We start from the raw sequence: 24,494 nt of genomic DNA on the forward strand, positions 1-24,494 counted from the left end.
GGCAGATTTTTTTTTTTAAGACAAAAAGAGGTCTGTTAAGAGGCTAAAGTTCTTTTTCTTTGCCTTGGCCTGAGGTGCTTCATTACAAACAACAAAGGAAAATAACCACATCAGATCAGTAATGCGAGTTCAGCTCAAGGCTATCATTGAAGTCCAACCGTGTTCACACAATTGGATTATCATCAAAGGTTTAGGCCAGTCTTCTCTTAAAATAAAAGGTTGGGAAAAGTTTGAAGTTTCCTCGTTTCTTTAAAATCCGAAAGTCACTTTGGGCTTTTGTCCTCAATGTGATCGACAAGGCTTTCCTGGAGCTTTTCCTTAACACAAAAGAGACAACTTTTCTCCCATATAATTGCTGTAACATTACTGCAGTTTTTACTTTAATGTTTGAAGGCTTAATGTGACGAATCTCATGAACGTGATCAAAATTCTTTAATAATAGGATAGGATAACCAAACCCTAACCTTGAAGTACAAACATACAAGGGGATACAAAAGCTTTATTTCAACTTATTAAATGTTGAGAGAGCAGGCTGCTGATCTTCTGATGGTACAATAGCTTCAGGGTATGATCACATGGCGTGAAAATATTTTATGCATAAAAGAGGAAAGGAGTCACTAGGAAAAAGAGGACAGAGTTCATACATTAAAGGTAAAAAAGGCAGAATTAACCTGGAAAGTTTTAATTGTTAGTTTTTCTGTTTGAAATGCAAATTAAATTAATAAATAAATCAAAATCCAATTATTTGCAGGGTAAAAATAGCAGCGAAGTAAATGATTATCTTGATAGGCAAGGTTTTCAAGATGCACCTAATGCAAGGGTTTACCCCTTACCCAGCTGAGGTTTCAAGTGTGAGAAACAAAATCAGCAAAACTTCATAACAAAGACAAAAAAGTTGTGTGAAAAAGAACGTTTCCAAAAACAAGATACATCCTTAACTGCTTTCACAGGAATTAAGAGTGCAAGCAGCAACCATAGTCAGCAGGTGTGTGTTAACATAATGCCACAATCTTCCCAGGAGTGAACATATCAGCAAAGTCACCCCAAGGTCAGACAATGCTCTAAGAAACTGCAAAAGTGTGTAAAGACAGCATTATGGGCAGCCCCCAGCAGCCAAGGTCTATTGGGTTTAGGGTCACCTGACCCAGCCCTGACTATAAGCTTTATCAAAAGGAAATGTTTTAAGCCTAATCTTAAAAATAGAGAGGGGTTTTTTTTCTCCCAAATTCAAACTGGGAGCTGGTTCCACAGAAGAGAGGAGTAAAAGCTGAAGACAGCACGGCAACAAACTACCTACTATTTTTGGAGTAATGTCCATAATGTTTGGCCATAATGCCCAGCACCGTATATAGTAAAAACAAATATGAGCATATTAGTAAAAACAGCGAAAAACCAACAACAAAAAACTATACTGCAAAATAACGAAGGTTAATAGAGGAGGACATGGGCTTGTTTCAAGTCCGCTATATACCAAAGTATTCTAATGTCAAATGTGAGGCCATCTGTTTAAAAGCCAAAGCTTGGTCATGCAGCAGGATAGAGATCCCAAGCACAGCACAAATTGCAATGGCAAAGTTAAACTTACGACCTCAACTTCATTGAGATGCTGTGACGGGAACTGTGCTTAAATGAATGCCCACAAACCTCAATGAACTGAAACAATGCTGTAAAGAAGAGTGGACCAAAATACCTTCACAATGATGTGAGAGATAAGTTCAAGTTGCTATTGCTAAAGGTGGCTCAAGGCTCAAGTGGCTTAAGGGTATTTGCAAACATTAAACTTTTGTCATTGTAACATTTTTAACTTATTTAAGGGACAACTAGTTTAGGTCTAAGGAATAGGGGAGTTCTTATTACCATTCACAAATTTAACTTCTATCCTAATCAAACACATGAACTTGTTTGCCTCTACTTTCTCTCTTTAGGTTTCTCTTTAGGTTTCTCTTTAGTCCGTTAACAGAGCCAGGTTGGATTTTCTTTTCCCATTTCCCCAAAATAAAAGGTTAGAAATCCAAACTTGCACAATAAACTTAAAAGGTTCTTCTTGATTATTTCTTATCCGCCCCTTAATAGAAATTACAGTATACCCTTCATTCAATTCTCTCAATAAGTGCTGTTGGACACATTTGTGAGCCTTATTGTAATTCATTCTGACTAAAAAGACTGCAGAATGCCTAAAATGTCATTTGCATATTAAATGAGACAGATCATTGATTTTTAGCAAAATGGGGCTTGCAGCATTTTGAAAATCAGCTCTCATTTGAATAATTTAGAATCATAAATAAGGAAATGTTTCTGTGGGACCTTTATATAACAGCCTTGCTCTCTGGGTATTTCAGGAAAATTTCAGATTGCACTTTGTTGCGGCGCTGGTGAAAAGGTTGAGCCCCAAAGGGCTCAGATAGGGAGCTGAAGCCCAAAAGGTCCATTATCTGTGAGGCAGATGTGTACCAAGAAAGAATGAAAAACAAGAGAGAGTGATGTGAAGCAGGGGAAAAGGTTACAGGGGCGAGAGTCATTTCAGCCAAAAAGACAAAACATTTCTTTCCAGCGACTCAGCCTCTGGATGTCTGTCCTTTCCCTTAGACTCCATCATCATTTCTGAAGTGTCACTTGGCAACCTTCCCCAAGTTGTACTCTTACTAATGGGATCAGTGGTGAACGCTTCACTGTGTGTGGCTGCCCCTGTTCTCACCATTGCTTCATACATATTTCTAAACCCAATGACTTCATCTTTCCGTTCCTCTTCTCCTAATCTATTTTCTAATTCAACAGCCATTACTCTTCTTGTCAGCATCTGCTACTACATTACCCACACTGCACCAGGCCATCAATCACACACTGAGCACACTCAAAACTGATTAATCATTCTAGCTTACAGAGCAATCAGTCCTTTGATGATTTCTCTCGCTCACACCTTCTGCACTCAGTCTGGGATTTATTTCACACCCCACTTCATTAAAAGGCACATAAACTCAAAGTCCCTTGTTTTTTCTCCCCCTTTTCCATCTCCATCAGCACTCGATTAGGCCGCCATTACCACTAATCCAGTCAGACCCAGTCAGACTTATGCGCCTTCAGTCCACAGGTGGCCCCGTCTCGGCTGACAGATTTGACGTGACAGCCTGGTTAGCTAGAGATTTCCCTCACAGAGCTGAAGGAAAGGTTGAGAGCACTCTAGTGCAGCCATGAAGAGCCATTTCTGAGACATAAAGATTATTTTGACCATTAAAGGTGCAACAAATCATGTTCACATTGATTTTAAGACTGTACCAAACCATAACCACATATGGGTTTACACACCTCTATACCCCAAACCTTTATCAGCTTCACAGTAGAGCTGACACTTTAATTTTTTTCTGATACGTCTCAAAGGTTATTGGATCAATTCAGATTGCTACAGCTATAGAAGTATAAAGGTGTTTTTGGTTTTTGTGATAGAAATAAAAGCTTGTTTCATAGAAAACATAACAGTAACATATTCTCCCATTGAAAATAATTGCATTCAGAACAGGGCTGAGAACTGTTTTAAAAAGTAGCCTCTAAACGTTTATGGAGGATTCCACTTTTTATCTATTGTAAAACTCATTTTTGTCACTACACAGTCATGAGTAAAAATCAGGAAGCAAAACTTGTCATTATTACTGCAATAGCTTCTAAAAGCACAACCTGATTACTGCCTTTCTGCATGTATACATTGATTTACAACCTGGGGCCTCATTTATGTCACCGCATGTATGTTTACAGCAATCAGGTTGATTACTTCACAGCAACAATCAGTGGTACCCCTCATCCCGGGCTATAATATGAAAATGGAAGTTTGGTAGATGAATGCAATTTATTTATTTATTTGAGATATGTTATGTTTAATCTCACCTTCCTTGTGATTGGTGCCCATCACCAGCATATGCATTGTCATGACTGTATGAGAGCTGTCACTGGATTTATTTCCAGACTTGGCTAATTCACACAACCCATTTATTCATGATCCAAATGAGAATATGGCTGAAATGATTCATTTTTTTTACTCATTGTTTGTTTTCAAATCACAACTGAGATTCCCATTAAAGCTGTCACTTTCTGTTATAAAGCTGATCCACTGCTTTAACTTGGAAAGATTTGCCATGTTTTCTGAAGAGCTGCCTACTCTCCCAGATTTGTGCCACAAATCAGTGTAGTGTTTCTCCTGACAAACCTGACTTTCAGCATCGCCGTCACACTTTTACTGCCTCAGTATTGATCTTCTGGGGTCCAGTAAAATCTTACTTTTTAATTTTTTTTAAGAGGCTCTACCTTTTGCAGTGGATTCGTTTAGATTGATGGTAAATGGGGAAAAAAAGAGTTGACTTTTTCTTTAAAGAAGCAGAAAAATAGGCAACAAGAACATGCAATAATACAAACAAAAACCATCAGAATTGAGGTATACTAGCATTGAAGTGACTAGTCAGTCGGTCAAGGAGGCAGCTGCTGAAAAGTAGATGGCACAATTTAATGTTTAAATAAATTTAACTGACTTTTTTGCATTACAAAATAAATAAAGAAATAACTGGAATTTGAATAATGGGGAGCTGCGCCCATCTAGCACTGTGTGTAGCAACAACCCTGGCTTTACATGTAAGTACCGGTCACGGCAGATGGCCGCCCCTCCCTGAGCCTGGTTCTGCTGGAGGTTCCTTCCTATTAAAAGGGAGTTTTTCCTTCCCACTGTCGCCAAAATGCTTGCTCATAGAGGATTATTTGATTGTTGGGGTTTTCTCTGTATGTATTATTGTAGGGTGTATAAATAAAATTGAATTGAATTGAAGTATATTTACAATCACATAAGGCAGAAGTTTAACATATGCTTCTGTTGAATCATATAGAGAATTATAGATAAAGATAATTTTTTACTGTTATGTGAATATGAGGTATATGTTGTTTCACTGACAGCTAGTAAACTTACAACTTACGGATTTAAATTTAAGGGGAAAATTTGTCCTCAAACATCAGGAATTCTTCTGCTTGCATTCTCGATTGCAGGCCCTCTTAGCTGTTCCCATAGCTTTTGATGTAATGATGTAATTCATCATTACAAAAAGAATTTGGGCACTTTCTGTTAGAGCCCTGCAACTGTGGATGTCTTTACAAGAAGAACTGGGGAGAGCAGACTTTGCGTCTTCTTATAAAGCCATGGCTGCTGGAGACACCTAGGTGGAGTAGTCATCACTGTCACACATGTTTAAACTCTGGAAAATCAGGCACATGCAAAGTTGGTGTAATAAAATGTAGCATCTCCATGGATGAGCTCGAGCAGCCATAAAAATCATCTCAGCAAGGAACGATCAACATTGGACCATTAGTCATACCTCAAAACGCATTTTTACGTAAAGTTGTTCTTGGTTGTTGTTTTTCTATAAGGATTGTTTTCTTATTCATTTATTTGTATTATATTGACCTCACTGCCATATTATTTACCCTGTTTGTCCGAGTCTTATTCTGCTCTTACTTGTTTTTGTTTTAACTGTGTTTAATTTTCTTTTTGATTCTTGATTTTCAAATCAGTGGCATTTCAATTTACTCTGCAAAGCATTTTGGATCTATGTTTTGAAAATTGAAGCATTATTATTACTATTAGTAGGAATGTAATCATACCAAAGGGGTTTTTCGGTGGGTCAGATTTGCCAGGAAAGGCATGAGATTGCTCCAAAGCGCGAAGCTGGGAGGGGGCAGTACTTTAGAGCGAACGAAGATAAAGCTTTCCGAGTTACTGTTCACTGGAAGTGAACAGAGGTCCAAAACGAAACAGAGACAAGTGGAACCATTGTCTTTGTAAAAGAAAGTGTCAGAGCTCATAGGAAATTCAGTTGTGATCTGAAAATAAATGACTCGGATGATAAATTTTGGTGGGAAAAGTTAAGAATAATCTCAGCTACTGTCTCCTTTGTTCACAGGAACAACGAGGATGTCATTCTGTGTTCCAGAGCTTTTGAAACGCTACGAGCGGAGTCATACTGATTAATAGATGCACTGAAGAAAAGCATATGACAAAATCTCCAGAAAGAAATAATGAAAGCTTTGCCCCACTAGCATCTGAAGGGAAGAAAAAACAAAATGAAAAGCAGTGATGGTGAAGACTGAAAGAATAGCAATAGTTAGAACTTTAACTACATTTATTCCTTAAATGAATACAGGTATAAATAATCAATAATTGTATTGAAAAAGACCTATTTTTGTGCTGTAACTTGTGCTATACCCTTTGCTACCAGGTATAGCTACATTTACCTCTTTCACTTCTACATCACCTTTTATTATTCCTGTTAAATCTCCAGCGTCCACCCTGGCTGCTTTGGCAGAAACAAGGCAAAAGAAAGGAGGTCAAATCTGACAGGTGTAATAAAAACCACAGCTTTGGATAAGACTAGAAACAGACAGCGAAAAGAGAAGGGAGAGGAAAACACAGGTAGATCAAAAGGACGCCAGGATCCTACTCAACACTTACTTTGGAGTTTGTGTCAGCGAATCCCGAGGAGATGAGCACGAGACAGAGAGACAGAGCGGGAAGAGGAAAATGACTTTGTGCTCAGGAACGGAAGCAGAGGAAGTGGGAGTGCGGTAAGTTAGGAGAAAGGATTTCCTCACGCACACAGAGGAAAAATGCACAGAAATGGGAGGCAACTCAGACAACGTGCTTGTTTTTTCTACACTAAAGTAAGCCAAAGGGAGACAAGAAAGCAAGCGATCCGGCTTCACTGAAGAGAGCAACAAACTTAAAGTTTGAGCAAGTCTCTCTACAGCGCATGTCCCACCTATCTCAAACAGGACAGCCGGTGCTGAGAAATCTTTCGACAGAAGCCTAGGAGCACCTGAATGTGGAGATGAAATTAATCCGGCAGGGTGACAACAGGTTTAGCTACCTTGATATTCTGATGGTATCCTCCCGCTTGGCCCTGGAGGTGATGGGGGGGTCAAAAAGCTTTAAAATGTTGTCAAAAAGGCTTCACGCAGAGAAGTGTGTGCTGTGCCTCCAACAAACAGACACACTCGGTCTTCATTCATATCCCTCCCTCTCTCTCTCTTGCTCTCTATCTTAAAGGGAAGAGATAGGACAGAGAAACTTGTGTCTGAGCTGAACAGGAAGAGAGCAGACAAACAGAGGCCTCCTCTGGCCACTAATTAGCAGGTCGTATGCAGCTCCCATCCAACTGCCAGGCCAGATTAAACGTCTGACAGTGTGCATTTTGGGTGTGTGTGTGTCTATGTGCCTCCACATGTGGCCAGAAGATTGTTTCTGATTATATCTGTGTAATAATGCAGTGCAGCATTTGTACGTGTCTGTCTGCTGCAGATACAGTTTGGTGGGGGGGGTTTTATGCGTGTGTGATCATGTCAGAGCTTTCATGCATATTTTGTGTGTTTTTCTCTGATTGAGTTTACTCTCGTTATGTATAGCATTTGTGTGTGCGTGCCTGTTTGCATGTGCACAGGCCTGATAACCCAACCAGGAAATGTGCTGTTGCTTCTGTTACATCCGAGGAACTTAAATCCCGAATCTCTGTTTTTCAGTTAAACCCAGCGCTGTACCACCCAACAGCCAATCCACCACCCCACACACTGTACACAGAGTTCACAGGCCATCAGATATGAATAGACGCTATAATTTGCTGGCATTTCCTCATGGAGACTATTTGATTAGAAAGAAAGAGGAGGGGTGAACACAAGAAAGGACAAAGGACGCTCTGAGGGCCTCGATGAGAGGGGTGCGGTCAGTAGAGGATAACAATAAAGAAAAGAGACAGAACGTGAAGAAAGATTAAGGCAGTTCAAAACTGAATGGGTATGTTCGTCTTTCTTGATAATCAAACATTGACCAAAATCCCATCTGGCAACCTGCAGAATGCTGTAAGAAAGCTGTATTTTTATTTTTTTTAATCATTGCACAGGCACAATTGTATCCATTCTGTCAAAACTTTATCTCCATCTATGTGTTCTGTTGTGGGTTATGATTTGGGGGATTTGTTTCCCATACAATTCTACAAGAAAGCAATTAAGTACATCTCTAAAATTTCTATCCGGTCGTTAAGTCTGACGTCACTAGCCGTGTCTGGGCCTAAACTCCGCTGCAGGTCCATATATCAAACGATTACTATGGCATTACTGAGAGTTGAAAAATTGTCTAAAGTCTTTCATCTTTAATAAAATGATCAGCGTTCTGCTCTACCACGTGTAACAATTCAGTTTAACATCCAGGCATCCATGAAAACGGAATTTATGACATTTAACAGAGTTAGAAGTTAGTAGGAAGTTAGCTCGCTAGCTTCTATCTAAATACAATATAGCATGTCCTGACTGCGGGGTTTTGGAAACAAATTAAAACATACAGCTCTGTTATCACTTCCAACATAAATGACAACAGAAAACTAAACAGCAGTGACGTTTGTAGGGTTACTGAAGTTTGGCTAGCTGGTATATAATGATGTGCTACGTGACCGCTAGCGACACAGCTATGTTAGCATAATATAAACAAGCTAACTTTGCTGGATGCTGGATGCTGTAAAAGGACCAAACTTCAGCCAGGAGAACAACTGAGATAATCCATCCACAATACGAGGTTAATCATTCATATACTGCTGCATGGGCTGGGCTGTAGTTACATCCTAAGGTTTTAAAAACTGAGCTTAAATAAATGATTAGCGGTAATAAAACCCGAGGGAGGTCAACAGTGATCACTGACTGTTTTAGGAGCTTTTTGAGATTAAATAGAAGAAAATACAAAACATTAAACATGTTAACAACACAAAAGCCATATTAAACGCAGACTACCTTAGGCCCGGAAGTAGGATTCGTCACGTCATCACTTAACGACCAGATTACTGTTTGATCTCGGGTAATCACAAAAATAGGTAAGGTATAGGGAGTATTTGATTGAGAATTAAAGGACAGAGTGAAGTAAATCTGAAACTGGAAAATAGAAGAAAAGGAAAGGAAAAAGTCAGAGGTGCAGGTTGGTCCGATCAGCGAGCAAGGACTGCCTTGCAGAATTGGATTTCCCTCCATGGCTGGCTAATCCCTCAAAAATCAGCTAGCTGAGCCACCCATGGGACACCGACACTCACTCCACAGAAAATTACACCCTTCACATTCCCCATGATGGCTACTGTATTGAGCAAAGCTCTAACTGCGGCTTCCCTCGGCTCCACGCTTAATCCCACAGACACGGCAACCAGCTGGAGCAAGAGACTGCAGAGAGAGAGCCACTGCTGTGTGACCAAACTTTTACTGCATTTAACTGCAGGTCCCTCAACTTTGGAGGAAGTTCTGAAGCAACAAAAGGCTGCTAAGGTGAGTGTGCGTTGCGTAACGGTGGGAGAAAAAAAGTTTGCAGCAGGAAGCACATTTAGTTTGGAGCTGAAATTAACTTCCCAGTTATTATTTTATTTCCCATGGCTGCATTTACACAACCTTACTGATAAACCAGAAGCAAAAACTGAAAGCTGATTTCCATTGTTTTTATGGGCTGTTTTCAAAGCTGTTTAAATATGAACAGATTAAAAAAAACAAAACAATCTTTAACCTCCTAAGACCTGAACTCTTTTATGGCATGCATTTTCAAGTTGTCTTTGCTATTTGGGCTGTTTGAGACCTGATGAATGTAAAAACAAAGAATTATGTGATTTTTTTTCCCCCTGATTTTTGTTTCTGAGAAAAATGAGATCCACATTTTTACATTTCGATAGAACAGTGGCAGTATAATGTCCTCGTAAGTGGAAATCAGGCCCTTGTAGAGCAAAATTTAGTATTTTGGTCAAGACAACCCAAAATGTGATGTCCACATATGTGCACCCTAGGTCCTAGGAGGTTAATGTAGTAGTTGATTTAAAAGTCTGATCTTGTGTTTGTTAATGATGCATGAACAATCACTGGCCAATATTACAAACATTTAAAACTGCTGAAAAAACAGAATTAAAGGCAATGTATATGTCAGCCCCAAGTGAGCCAACCATGCAGACTATGGCTGGTTTTTGCAGGGACTCATGGGAATGTTAATGTTGAAGTTGTCACGCTAGCAGTATTGTTATCATTCTTGCAGTGTTTGCTTTTTGATTGTTATGTTTGTGTGTAATATGTTTTTATGGCTGAGTGAAAACTGTTTTCTTCAAGCACAGGCCACCATGACTGAGGTTACCGCAGTGGTTGGAGACCACTAACCAGCCTTATGAAGAGCCACGGAAAAAACATCCCTCCAAAAAGAAGGGCCATTGGACTTGACCTCTATGAACACTTTTCCTGATCAGTTTATGAGCTCAGTCACTCATTTCGAGTCATACTGAAGGCTACGTCCACACGTACCCGGGTATTTTTGAAAACGCAGATTTTTCTATGCGTTTGCGCCTTTCGTCCACACGTAAACGGCATTTTCGGTCACTGAAAACTGAGATTTTTAAAAACACCTGCCAGGGTGGATATTTTTGAAAACCCAGTTTTTGCATTTACATGTGGACAATGAAAACGGAGAAAACGCAGCGTCAAAGGTGTGCGCATTTTTTGACGTCACACTGTGCGCCACGTTATTGTTTCGGTGAAATGAATTTCTACAATGGCGGACTTACACAAAATACTGTTACTCTCTGCAGTGTTTAAATGCTTACATATACACACACAGTTACTGTCCCTCCACACAGGACTAAGTTCTGTTTCTATGCGCAGATCTATCTTTGTTTACTCTTTCCCGCCCAGGCTTCTAGATTTCTGATTGGCCAACATTTCTACACGGTTAGGAATATATCGCCACCTGTTGCTTTGGCATGTTCCTAGCAGCATTTTCCTTCGTTTTTGCGTTTACGTGTGGACAGGATTTTTTTTTAAAAGCAAAAACGGAAAATCTCCGTTTTCAAAAATACCCGTGTACGTGTGGACATAGCCAAAGTCTATTTTGTAGATTTCCTGAAAGGAGGATAATCCAAGGATACGTTCATTGTCTAATGAAGTTGGACTAACAAAATGTCAGTTAATAAGTGTGTGGTTTCACAGTCAGTTTACAGTCACTTCCACCGTACAAAACAGGATTTCATTCACCAGTGGGTGTTATCACAGTACCTATGTCCATCTTTTATACTGCCTATCAGCTTGATGTTTGCCTTATTACACTTAATTTATTTTAGTGCACAAGAATGATTTTCAGTGCAGACCTAAAATGATGCAAGACAGGGGCACAAAGTGGTGGAGCCAGTGGCTCCTTGGCACTGGCTTCACTACTTGGCAGCTATACTGGTGAGGATATAGCTGTCAAACACTAAATCTTTGTATTCAGACTGAATTAGCAAACACTATATCCATTTAAAATCAGCATGCTGGGTTTGGTATGATGGTACACTAAGCAACTGCAACCTCATATAAATATATTGATGTAAAAATCAAGAAATTCCTTTAACAGAGAGCACTTCTTTTCCAGAAACTCATAATCTCCCGAGATTAGACCAAGCTAAACATGATGAAGCATCATCTGCAACTGCCTCACATCTCTCGACAAAGTTCATTCCCCTTTTTTTAGCTGAGTGTAAATCGCTCAAAATGACAAATACCTATTATCATAGGTTTTTGCATAACTGTGCTGCCAGAGGCAAAATAACAGAGACAGACGTTTCCTGCCAACATCATTAGCCATCGCGTCATGTGGGGCCACAACAGTGTTTCGTATGAAAATAATTTCCATCAATATGTTACACAAATACACGGATACAAATGATGTTTGTTTAAATATGAACTCGGTACGATCAGTCATCTTATTTGCCTGTAAAGCCTTCTAACCACATCTTTAATTCCTTTGTAAACAAGAACACAGAAAGCAAATTTACCCTTATCTCGCTCTGTCACCTGTGTGTAGGATTGTGGCTTAATCTCTTTAACGCAAGCTCATTTGAACTGGAACACAACATAATATGCACACATTTAACAGTCTCTGCATAAGCGTACTGTGTTTTCAATGCCTTGCTCAAGGGCATCAACACTACAGGAAGGGTTGCTGTGGTGCACCGTATTATAAAACCAACACTGCAGTAAAAAAAAAAAATTCCTGCTGGTGGCTTTTCTTTGAGCTTCTATTCCCCTCTCGGCAGCTTTCTCTGCCTTTTCCTGTTTACCTCAAGAATAGTGAGATGTGTGATGCTCCGACGGGATGTAAAACTACACACAAACAAGTGCACGCATCCACTGCACATCTTCATGGAGTCAAGGGCATTTTAGGTTTGTGCCAGTCTATTTCAGGTGAAATATGACAGCACCTATATGTGTCTTGTGAGTTATTTTGACAGCCTATAGCTGCAGTCTAGAGGGGCATAACGCCATTAACAGGCACCTAGTGTAAGCACAGAGCTGCATCACGTCCCATAGAGAGACGGGAGCGAGAGTGGGAAATGAAAGCAAAATCAAATCAAATTAAAAGAGAACATAATAATAATCAATTAGTCTAATTCAATGTTTTGAATGACAGAATTTCTGTTTTCAGCAAATTAAATGAATGATAATTAACTGGAAGAACAGGATTAAAATCCACAGAGCAAACAGCATCATCCGCTATTCACTCAGAGCAAAAATTTAAAACACTTTTGTTCACATCTTTGTCTCAATTCATACAATCCTCAAACACACGCGCACAAATTTGCAGGCACTGCAGAGTTTTAGACGTCTCAGATACGGACTGCAAGAAGTAATTATTTGCTTGATCATTTAGTCTGCTAATTATTTTCTTGATGAATTAATTTTGTCTATAGTAAATATCAAGAAAATAGCCACCACATTTTCCTGGAGCTATTACTGACTTTTAATTTAATTTTACAAGTCCAAAATGAGATAATTAAATTTTCCCAAAGGTTCTATTAGACATCAAACTTCAAATCTGAAAAGCTGGAGCTGAAAAAAGAAATCCTACTAAAATAATTAAACACATCATCCAAATAGCTGCTGACTATTTTCAGTTATGTATTTTTGTCTCATAACTGGCACGCTCATTTTCTTTCAGGAAATTGATGTTTCCTTTCCCGAGCAGTTATGACTACAAGGTTTATGTGAGTGGAAGATAATTATACTACTAGCATATGCAGAATGGCTACATATTAACAGTTTGATTTATTACAATGGTATAAATGCAAGATTAATTCAATTTTTTTCCATTCAGTTCAATTCAATTTTATTTATATAGCACAAACTCCCAACAACAGTTGCTTGATATTGTAAGGTCAAGACCCTAAAATAATACAAAGAAAGCGACAACAAAAAACCCCAACAATCATATGGCCCCCTATGGCAAGCAATTCAGCGACAGTGGGAAGAAAAAACACCCTTTTAACAGGAAGAAACCTCATGCAGAACCAGGATCAGGGAGGGGTGGCCATCTACTGCGACTGGTTACTGAACACTTAGGAAAGATTCTCCTGTTTTGACTTTGTAGTCACATCAACTCATGCTGCCCGAAGTCCTTATTAAAAGACTCCAGGTAATGCCACCAAGAAAAAAACTTGTATTAGTGATGAGCAAGAGGAGGAGCATAATGGCGTGGGTGGAGTCATCTTTGTCTGAATGTGAATAAGACCAGAGAGATGCAATTTACCTAAGTAGGCCTCCAAAATGACCAAGCACCTTGGTTTTCTCATCACGCGCACATTCTTTGAGTCATCCGCCCTGTTGGATGGAATATGACCAATGGTTATGAGCGGAAAAATTTCTCTTCCCCAAATGGTTGGCAGTGGGCGAGAAATTTGGGGTTGAGTTACTGCCACTTCCTATCACTTCTGCTATAACACCACTAACAGTGGACTGTGGAATATTTAATAATAAAAATTTCATGACTGGACTTGTTGCACAGGTGGCATCCTATCACGGAACCACGAAGGAAGTAAATGAGCTCCTGAGAGCGACCCATTCCTTCACAAATGGTTGATTTTATACACCCACGGTGATGGAAGTGATGGGAACACCTGAAATAAATCACTTGGATTGGTGAGTGAATACTTTTCACAGTATATTGACGGTAAAATCCTGTCAATCAGAAGGGAGCAAAACCCCAAATTATAACAGAATGTCACTGCTTTTCAGTACCTTTAGTATTATTTGTACTCATCAAATCTTATCACCAGTTTGTTTGCATGACATTATGATACCGCCACTTTGCTTCCAGGAAAAACTTCAGAAGGCCAGCAGCTGTGTGTGATTTATTTATTTATTTAAACGAAGCATGTCTAATTCTGCACGTAAGATAAAGATACAGTTTCCACGGAGCAACTTCAACCTTGCTTATTTTAAATAATTAAATATTACAAAACATTAAACAATCTGAAAAAGGTATGATCTTAAACTTTAAACATAAGATGAAAACTCACCCACTCACACAAATTCGACTCCCTCATTTAGATGCTTTTAAAGCTCTGCACATAATTTCTGCCCCCTCATAAACACTTGCCTTTGATGTTCCTTAGCACCCTCAAAGGCTCTCATGGCTGTCTGATCTGTGACAGCACAACACTAACCTCTACAAACTGATATCTACATATGAATGCACACAATCTGGAGTCAACCAGACCAGAAGCTTATCCTGCACTTAGTCTCACGAGTTTTGACCGATCACGTCTGAGCAGGCTTTGACTAAATGCTGTTTGTGTGTCTAACATGCAAATCATGAAAACATCTGCTCTCATACAACTTTTTAAAACATATCTGTAAAGGTGGACTGTACTGGAAACTGAGCCTGGATATCACTTATCTGGATATTTGCTGGCTAAGATTCTCTCATTTCTCACACAAAGACACCTTACAACACACATCTTAAAACTGCGTCAGCTGTGAGTAAAGCCCTGTTTCTTAAGAAAGAAAATTAGAGCTCGAGAAAGAGAAATGTAAGAAGCAAGTCTGACTAAGTGTGGAGAAAGAAAGTCAGACGGAGGAAGAAAAACAGGAAGGAAGTAAAGATGGTGAAATGAGAGGAAATAACCTGGTAGAAAGTCAAGAAATGCTGACATGTGCAAGTGTGTGTGCAGCGGTCTGACGCACCTATGCTGTTGGTGACTGAGATTTGTTAATGGTGGACATCCCACGCCTGACATCTCAAGAAAGTCTGTGTTGCTTGGCAACACTCCAGACCTCTCTCTACAGCATCTCTTGTCTTGCCTGCATTTCATCATTACCTGTCTCCCTTTTCTTTTGCTTTCAAGGTTGTTGTTCAAATGAGTTCTGTAACTTAATTTTTAAAAAGGTGATGCTGCGAAGGAAACCCCCGCACATGCTTTGGCGTCAAACTGCGTTCACATGGAGATGGTCAGCGGAAACCTGTAGCTAGTGACGACAATTCTCAACAGGAGAAACTTCGTAATGAGGGAGTGAGTGCCGTCATGTGTGCACAAAAAGCACGCATGTGCTAAATTCATTATCTCGGGCCACAAAGGTACAAGGTACAGACACACAAATATGTATAGACACACAAATATTAAAACATAGGCAAACTTTATTTCATGCTTGCTTAAGACGTGCAGTCTTGCACAAACATAGAAAAGGAAATAAAATGTCTTCAGCTGCCATTTAATAAAGGTACATATTTACTTTGCTGTTTTTGTTTCAGGGTATGACTTCACGTCAGATGGATATTTTGGAAGCTGTGAATTGTGGGCCTGTTGAAATACTTCAAGCAAGTTTTGACATTAGACATCCATCTCAGTAATGCTACAGGGCAGCTTTTTTTATTCCACTACTCATGAACCTTCATCCAACACAATGGACTGGATGTGTTATGAGAAGTAGGGGTGGGTTTACCGATTAAAATCGGTTAGGTTAAACCTCACAAAATTTCAACAACCGCCAAATGACTAAAACTGTAAATGAGAGCAGGTACATGGATTCTGCACAAATTCGTAAACATAGAGCGCGAACCTGCCGACGCATCAGAATTGGTGAGATGGCAGCTTTCTATGTTTACGTCTTTTTTTGCGCTAGATTCTGACGCTGCAGGTTTCATCATCCTCCAACCAAAACTGACTGAACCATCAGCAAAAGAAGATCGAAACTAAGCTTCACCTTTCGCTTCACATAAACATCGTCATGAATTCCCTCTTACTTTTGCGGTTCTGCTTCCACCACGATAAAATGACACGTCATGCACAGCTCCCCTTCTCTCTCAGTGTACTTCAAGAAGAGTGTCACATCTAAAAATCTCTGTTTTCTGCATTATCCACTTTCTTATTACGCACCAGTCTACCACTGTGTGTACAGCGCTGTCGGCCACTGTTTTTTATTTTTTTCCTTTAACTAACTTACAACAAGAAAGTCTAATTTCTGCTGTTCAATACTGAAGAAATGTAAACTTTTTAAAATTATGCGAAATTGCAAAATGCTTAGCTGTGTCTCTAATTGAACCTCTGTAACTTTGCTCCGCTTCAATTTAATAAAGTTACATTGAAACCAAGCACACCATTGTTTTTCTTGTGACATTACCAATAAGTTTGATGTGTCACATGGCCCTCTTCCTATTGAAAAAACAAAAGTTATATCCAAGATGGCCGACTTCTAAATGGCCACCATGGTCACCACCCATCTTGAGGAGTTTGCCCCCTCACATATACTAATGTACCACAAACAGGACTTTAATATCACCAACCATTCCCATGTTATTACGGTGTATCCATATAAATGGCCCACCCTGTAGAATGAAACGGTAAAAGGTAAAGAGTTAATAACATTTTTTTCAGACTTTATTCATTTTTTTGGTCTTCGTCCTGGTTAGAAATTGAGACAAACAGGATAGAGGTACATTTCCAGGCACTGGAAAATTACACGAGTTCCCATTAATGATGAGAAGGGTTTCTGATAGTTAAGCTTGAACACATGTTGTAAAAAAAATCTGTATTTCTCATGACAAATTCTCTTTGACTCCTACGACTAGTATATGTCTACACACCAATACCTGAAGCCTCTACAGATCACTCCCCGGCACCTTTCTACCAAGCATCTGTGGTTTTTGGAGTGGTGAGGTGTCTGATCAGAGTCCAGAGACAATATCCACCCTGGACACATCCTTGCTCACCCTGATACCACCCGGTGGCAGAGGACAAAGAAGTATCCCCTGCTAAACCACCAACCCTTTGGTGGTTTAGTCACTCTCAGGCTTTACTAAGGTATAGCTATGAATTTAACAGTGTTGTTTTTCAGCAACATAATATTTTAAAACACTTCCATAAACCCTTCATTGCAGTATTTTACATTTGCAATGGCTAGCCATCCTGTTTCACAGAAAATTATCAGCCAACACTGCTTTTCCCCTCGGCTGTACTGACCTTTCAGGTTATTGTTTTGGTTTTCCAGCCTTTTGGATGCAGCAGGCAGCTGTGTTCAACAAAAACTCTCCTGTGAGCTCTCTGCTCAGCACCAAACAGAGCTGCCAGGTCTGTTTGATAAAACCAGCCCCATGGCCAATCAAACTAACCTATAATAAACAATACAATACAACACCCAAAAGGCAGGCACCTGGTGTTGGAGAGTATCACAAAATAGTTTGTTTTCTATCTAAGCCTGCATGCTGATTTGGAGTTTGGCTTTTATGATTTTTAGGATATATTGGCAATTTTCATACACAACACGAACTCATGGACAAGAGAAGTTCAACCTGCAGAAATGCTTCAAATGTGGGCCAATTACTCAGAAAACCGCAGACCTCGCAACCATAGCAACCCTGGCACCAACAAAGTCAGTAACTAGCTGGTGAAAAATGAAGCATATAGCAGCTACTGTAAAGAGCTGAAAGGAGCACTCTTGCCAGAAATTCAAAATGTAAATGTTGCCTTACACATTTCTCAGAGATAAAAATGTACATCTGGTTTGGCACATGACTGTAAACACTGTTTATATGTCAGTGATGCTTTTCCAGTTTAGATAGATTCATGCATTTCTTTAATGCAAAAAAACCCCCCAAAAAATACTCTGAATCAGGGGTGCCAAACATAAGGCCCAGGGACCAGAATCAGCCTGGCAAAGATTCCAATCTGGTCCTATGGAAGGTTTTGGAAAATATAAAGAAACTGTATTTTTAAGTTTTACAGGTTTTTTCTTCTACTGATCAAGATCTCCCCCACTGGCCATTAACACAATTTCATTTTAGATTTCAGTCATTTACCTCTTGCAATTTAACCCTAAAGAGTCATGCTTATAGATTTATTTCATTTACTATAGCAGCATGTAGAAAAACTGAAACAGGATGTTGAAATTGTGCTTCTTCATCTTCTATTATTAAATTTATATATCAATATTATATAGTAAGATTTAATAGATTCAATGTTTAGTTCAACATCTTTTCACTGACAAAAAGCGGAGTTTCACCAGTCTAGCCCACATAAGATGAAAGTGGGCTGTATGTGGCCCACAATGTAAAATGGGTTTTTAAATGACTAGCTTGATAGGGCTGTGAGAGGTTCCTGATCTGATTTCAATTAATCAAACACATCTATCTGATTAATATACTCATTTGCCTCAAATTAAACAATACACAGCACATGAATCAATTTTTATTTACCAAATATCTGATTTACATGTTTATATGAACACTGCCTGTATATATTAGAAGGTCAGGGTTCTTAGTCTCCGCAGGATATTTTGTAATCAATTGAATTTGACAGCATCATTTCTGCTGACATAAGTAAACCAAACAAATATGAATTTTCCAATGAAGAATTTGAATAATATTAATGGCTTTAAAGTATATTGAGGGGGGGGGGTTTAAAGAAAACTCACTTTAACATGGTGCTTTAAGCGGTTTATTTTAAGGTTAGATTTTCTGTATGACTCATTACAAAAATCTAGCACTTTGACTGACAGCTTTAAGTGACAGCTGACAACCAGGAAACTAAACACTCAGACAAGTGACAGAGGTTAAAACACTACTGCAGACATCTAACGGGGGAGAAAGATGACCGGGGGGACTGGTGAGCACGTATGTTAGCAGATGTCACGTGGATTGATAAAAACAAAAGATTGAGATGTAAACGATGGCGGCGACTGCAGCACAGCTATTTTTTTTAGACCCTATTAATCCTCTAAGGGGATGCAAATGCTTTTTTTGTGTGTGTTTATGTTAACTCTGTTTATCCACAATGGCACTGGGAAAATCACTGCAGTGATAAGTTAATTATTCAGCAACGACTCAGTCCTTCTCTCCCTCTGACACTCTGTTCCTTCCACTTCTACTTCTTCAATAAAACCAGTGCGAGCGCGCACGCACACACAAATCCTCCCACGCAAGCTCGAGATGATGTCACACACAAAAAGCTGATGATACCAAATACACTGTGTATACCCACATGCTCGCATTCAAAGGTTTAAGCTATTATGCACAGCGCATTAGTACAAACGCACACACTCGCCCAGGTGCGAACATCTCCAGGCGGTGTGCCAGTCAGGCCGGCAGGCTGCCAGTATACCAGACAGAGGGTCTGTTGTGTTGTAAATGTCAGATGTCCCGCTGTTTGTGCCAGCATGCATCTCCCTGCTAAGCACTCATTTAAACACACTTAATACACAGCATGTGGGGCTGAGGGAGCCGGAAGGAAGAAGTAAAGATGGAGCGGGAATACTGAGAAGTAGTATGAGTTTGGATTAAGCCTGCTTGTTCAGTAAAACCCTAAAAATCAAGCTTCTGTCCTACATAGCCTTTCTTTGTTGTTGTAATATGCCCATTTTCCCCCACAGGGATCATTAGCCTTTCATGTCACTTCACTGTATCAGATATTTCAGCTGAGAGTTATTCAGAGTTCATGAACTACTTGTAAAGGTAAAAGGCTTCAAAAAAACTGGAGAGATAGGGAGGATTTTCAGAAATGTAAGGAGATGAAGAAAGAGGCAGAAACTGAGCAGAGTATTTAGAACTGCCAGGAGAGCCGGTCTCTCTAGTGACGGCTCATTCACTGCGTTCCCAAGGTAACCAGTGAAAGTATTCGCTCAGAACAATGGCAATATCACTAGCCTGTAATTTGTGTGTTTGTGTGTTGCTTTACTCTACATCATGTATGTTAAATAAGAATTGTGATGATGATATCATTCTTTGACTCTGTGCACACCGACACTGCATTATAATGCAAATTAGGAGTCAAAACATCATCATCATGCAGTTAGAGTTAGTTAATTCACTGCATATAAGTGTGTGTGTGTGCGTGTGTGTGTGTGTACCTGCGACAGGCTGGAGAAGCCCAGGTTACGACAGCCATTGCATGGAGTCAGTGCTTCCCAGAAGCCAGTGGGACCGCAGCTCTTTTCTGCCTCATCTTCTTCCATGGCCGGAGGGAGAGGTGGCGTCGGCCGCTGTGAGCACAAAAATCAGAACACAAGTATATGATTGTCATTATAACAAGTAACCAATAATAATCAGCTCAATTTTAGAGGGTGTATGTGTCCCAAGAAGATTAATTGTCAACCGGAAAAAGAAAAGACTGATGGTACCGTACAAAAGCCATTTGTATACATCAGCATAGATTTAGGAGGACAGAGGATGACAGCAGTTATTTTCAAAGCTGCTATGACCAATATATTTACAGTAACAGTGGCTCGTGTAACCCTGGCACAGACAGAAACAAATTGGAATAAACAAGCTTTTACATTAAGACTGAATTAAAAGAACAAATGACATGGTAGAGGGAGACTTCGCTCCTGAAGGCTCTGCTGGTTGACAGAGGGGTGGGAGTTGGAGGCTATTATGAAGCCTTTCCAGGTGCCACTTATTGGCCAGAAGCAGCTCACTGTTGATTTGCCTTCTGGAAAGAAAAAAGAAGCAAGTAGTACCGCAGAGACTGGTCACCCACCTCTGCCATTCTCTTTAGCTCTACACACAGAGTTATTCAATTCATCTTTTTGGCTTCAAAGCACAATGCTAACGTCGCTCTGTGACAGCTGTGGGTGCAAGTAAGTAGCAGTTTGCTAAAATGATTTAACTTATGGTGCTTATGGCTAAATGTGCAGCAGATTCACCAAAAACACTTTTATGGGATAAAAATCAAACAATCAAATACATTCTTATCTAGAATTTCTTTCCCTGACTTTCTTCCATTACTGGAGATTTTGATAATTACAGTAAAAGCCAGCTTATTTCCCCTCAAAGGCACCATCTTTATCAACCTCAGTATCTCTTTGTGAAGCTCTTCATGGGGATCACAGCAAAAGCCTGCAACCCTTCTCATATAACTACTTGAAATACCTGCACAGCACTGCTTTGGGCTAGTATGTGTTAGTGAGAAAAGCCCATTAATAGCAGAACATCTGAGGCTCACACGCAGTGCCCTTTCCTGGGGGCTCTTTGGCTCTCAGGGGACAGGTGTGCGGATGGGCTCTGCAGTATGAAGCGTTAGAGGGCAGATAAAGCCCACCTGATATCTCTGTGAACCAAACAACGCAGCCGAGGTCGTAGACCACAGCAGATTATAAAGACAAAAAACACATATCGGACGTCTCTAAAACTGCATATAGCTTTTACCAGGAGTGATGAGGGTGCATAGACTGAGGGAGGTCTCATGTTCATCATGCGGTGATTATCTTTAGAACAGAGGTCTAAAAGAGACAAGCGAGAGGGCAAAAAGAACAAAAAAAGAAAAGGATTAAGAGCGGCAGGAATGCAGAGGGCATGCTAAAGAAGCAAAGAATGAAAACTGTGCAAATAAAGTTACAGAAGGAAGGAGAGACAGATGGGAAGAGCCAAAGAACGGCAGCAAGAATGGAGACGGAGGCAGAAAATGAGGCAGAAAGCAAAAGGTCACCAATCGCTCCAGATTGCAGAGGGCCCTTTGCAACACTTGAATATTGATTGATCTAAAAAGGACTGCAGTATTCACATATACATACTGCACTGTATGCATAAACAATACATAACCTTTCATTACAGTATGAATGTGATGCCAGCCAGTGTTCAATAGAGAGGACACAGTTAATTATTCATACTGAAAGCTGCATAGCTAATCAATATTACATTAGTTGTCAATGGGAAAGCTTTAAAGGGATGGATTATGACTTGAAAATCACCTGCTTAACTACATGAAAATGTGTCTTTTATGTCTGTCTGAAAGCTTGTTAACACAAATGAGTGTAGTTCATTTGATGGAGGAAACAAAATGATTTATACTTGGATTTAAACTGACTCCAGTGTAATGAGTTTAAGTTACACGAGTTTAAATTTTACAGATCAATATGAAACCGAACAAACCCTTAGAAATTTCCCTGCACTACATGCACATGGCTTTGATAGTGCAGCCAACTGGTTAGTGAAAACTAACCATGCATAAAAAATATCTGTTGAAGAGAGTCTTTGCATGGATGAAAAACACAGTTTTTACACAGATTCTTAGTGGCTCGACAGATCCAGGCTCAAATAGCTCTACAATGACTGAATGGGTTACGCTGCACTAGATTTCTTTCCTAATTGTTTGGACCACTAACACTGAAAAGTGTGATATGTCCCCTGATGGGAAGACAGGAACTGCAGGTGTGGCCACAAAATGTCATTTCCACAAAAAAGGAAGGAGTACATTTTCATATTATAATTATATTTAAAATGGGTTTCTTTTTTTTACAAAATAAAAAAAAACAATCAAACTAATCAATTCTGGAGTGAATTTTTGATATTGTATGTCTCATGTTCAGAATTTTTACTCAGGGCTGCAAGTATTGTACAGATTTCCAACTAGCATGGAGAAGTCTTAATTAACTGGTCATTATAGACAATCATGGTTAGCGATGAATAAACAAGGATCAACTCCAAAATCTAACTGACATCTACAGCAAGGTGACATTTTTGGTGCAGAGAACAATATCGTGGCAAAAATTACATTTCAAACCAGTATAAAAAATCTGATCAATATGCCCAATAATATGATTTATTACAATAAATCCTTACTTGATTCTGTGCTTAGTGATAGAATGTTAGTATCGGGAGACAGTAAATTTTATAACCTGCTAGTCAGTGTCCCTCAACATATAGCTTAAAGCAAAGCTGTATATCATCATAGTCCTGCAGAGTTGTTAGCATGGTTACAGATTGGCACCAAATATTTGAAATTAATAAGGAACACATGTGATTTTTAGTCCAGACAGTACTTGTAAAGGGTATTTACAGGTTCTGGCCTCTTAGATGTGAGGATCTGATTCTCTGCTCTATGCATCATCTGCACGCAAAACACAGAATCCAAGTAGGGAAAAGAAATCCATAAGTGGCCAGCAGGGGGCGAGCTGTAGAAAGAAGTCAGAGTGCAAGTCCACACTTGACTTATGACCTCATTAAACCCTTTTCTGTTGGGTTTTTGGCCTCAGTCACTACCCTAGCTTTAATTCACTTAACATGATGTCAATTTTGGTCCAATTTAGAGTAAAACAGACGACAAAGCATCCAAGCCTCATTTGTCACATCTGGTTTCCAAACACCAAGATGAAAATGGCCAGAACACTCGACTTAAAGCTCCACGATGACATCCACCTTTTATGTACAGTCTGTGCTTTTCCATTACGGTTCTTGGGATACACAAGTTCTGGAATTCTGGTTAGAAAAAATACACAATCTCAGCTTTGATTTGAAATACGTAGATAAGCATGTGGACTAAATTATTTAGTTTTGAATTATAACTGAATAATAAATTCTTGTGTAATAAATGTAAGCAAGGAATACAACCAGTGCCGGCAGACCAGTGGCATCAGATTATAACAAACACATGCTGGTTTAACCACACAGAATGCACATGCTAGTGCTCATTTGAACACAACTCACACACATTTCCACTCTGACTTAATTCACACTGTGCCAGCATTCTTCGTGAGTGTATGCAATCTATGTGTGAGTTGTTGCGCATATTTGCATTGTTCATTTCTGTACTATAGAGACACTGAATCGCATACTAAATAGGCCTGGCCACAGTTTAGACAGTAGCCTGCGGGCACATATAAACACACACAGACATACACAAGTTAGGAGTGTCAGTAATAGAATACAAATTGGTACTTATAGAGAGGGGCACAAGATGGATACAGGTAATTACAGCCTGAGTAAGACGTGGTGTACGTGTTTAATGTGCATGCACGTGTGAGAGAGCCTCAGCATGAGGTCTGTGCACCTGCTGCACTGTCCATAAAAGCTACTTGAATTACGCTGAAAGTGAACTTATTAAAGAAATGAAAAAAAAAATGGACTATTGATCAGCGTCACAATATTTTTTGCTGGAGTGTCTGTGCATGTGTTACCGTAGGGGAGCAAGATGGAGAGAAATAGAAAGAAAAATAGAAACAGACAAGCAGTAATAAGTGAGACGCGCAGGCACATTCAATCGCATTTCTTTGAACAACCCTGTGAGTGTGCACGCCTGAGTGTGCGCGCACGTGTGTCTGTGTGTGGTCTAAAGGTTCAGGTGTGATAGATGACCTGTGTTTCTGTCTTTCTGGCTGATGGAATTGAGCCTCAGAGCCTCTTCGTCACGCTGTGCTGGCTGTTAGAAATAAACTGCAGGTGTGATTCTCTGGTC

The 24,494-nt window shown here is 39.6% G+C and overlaps 1 protein-coding gene across 4 annotated transcripts in view; it reads right to left on the reverse strand.

The window, feature by feature from the left end:
- anks1b (ankyrin repeat and sterile alpha motif domain containing 1B) overlaps positions 1 to 24,494 on the reverse strand; it is a 271,727-nt gene that overhangs the window by 128,953 nt on the left and 118,280 nt on the right. For all 4 annotated transcript variants that reach the window (XM_006780780.3, XM_006780779.3, XM_035906771.2 and 1 more), the window contains exon 10: positions 20,173 to 20,304. In XM_006780780.3, the coding sequence (XP_006780843.2) occupies positions 20,173 to 20,304 (132 nt within the window). The remainder of the gene's footprint in view (positions 1 to 20,172; positions 20,305 to 24,494) is intronic.

The sequence above is a fragment of the Neolamprologus brichardi genome, chromosome 17 (assembly GCF_056152115.1).
Source record: "Neolamprologus brichardi isolate AB-2024 chromosome 17, ASM5615211v1, whole genome shotgun sequence".
NCBI lineage: Eukaryota > Metazoa > Chordata > Actinopteri > Cichliformes > Cichlidae > Neolamprologus > Neolamprologus brichardi.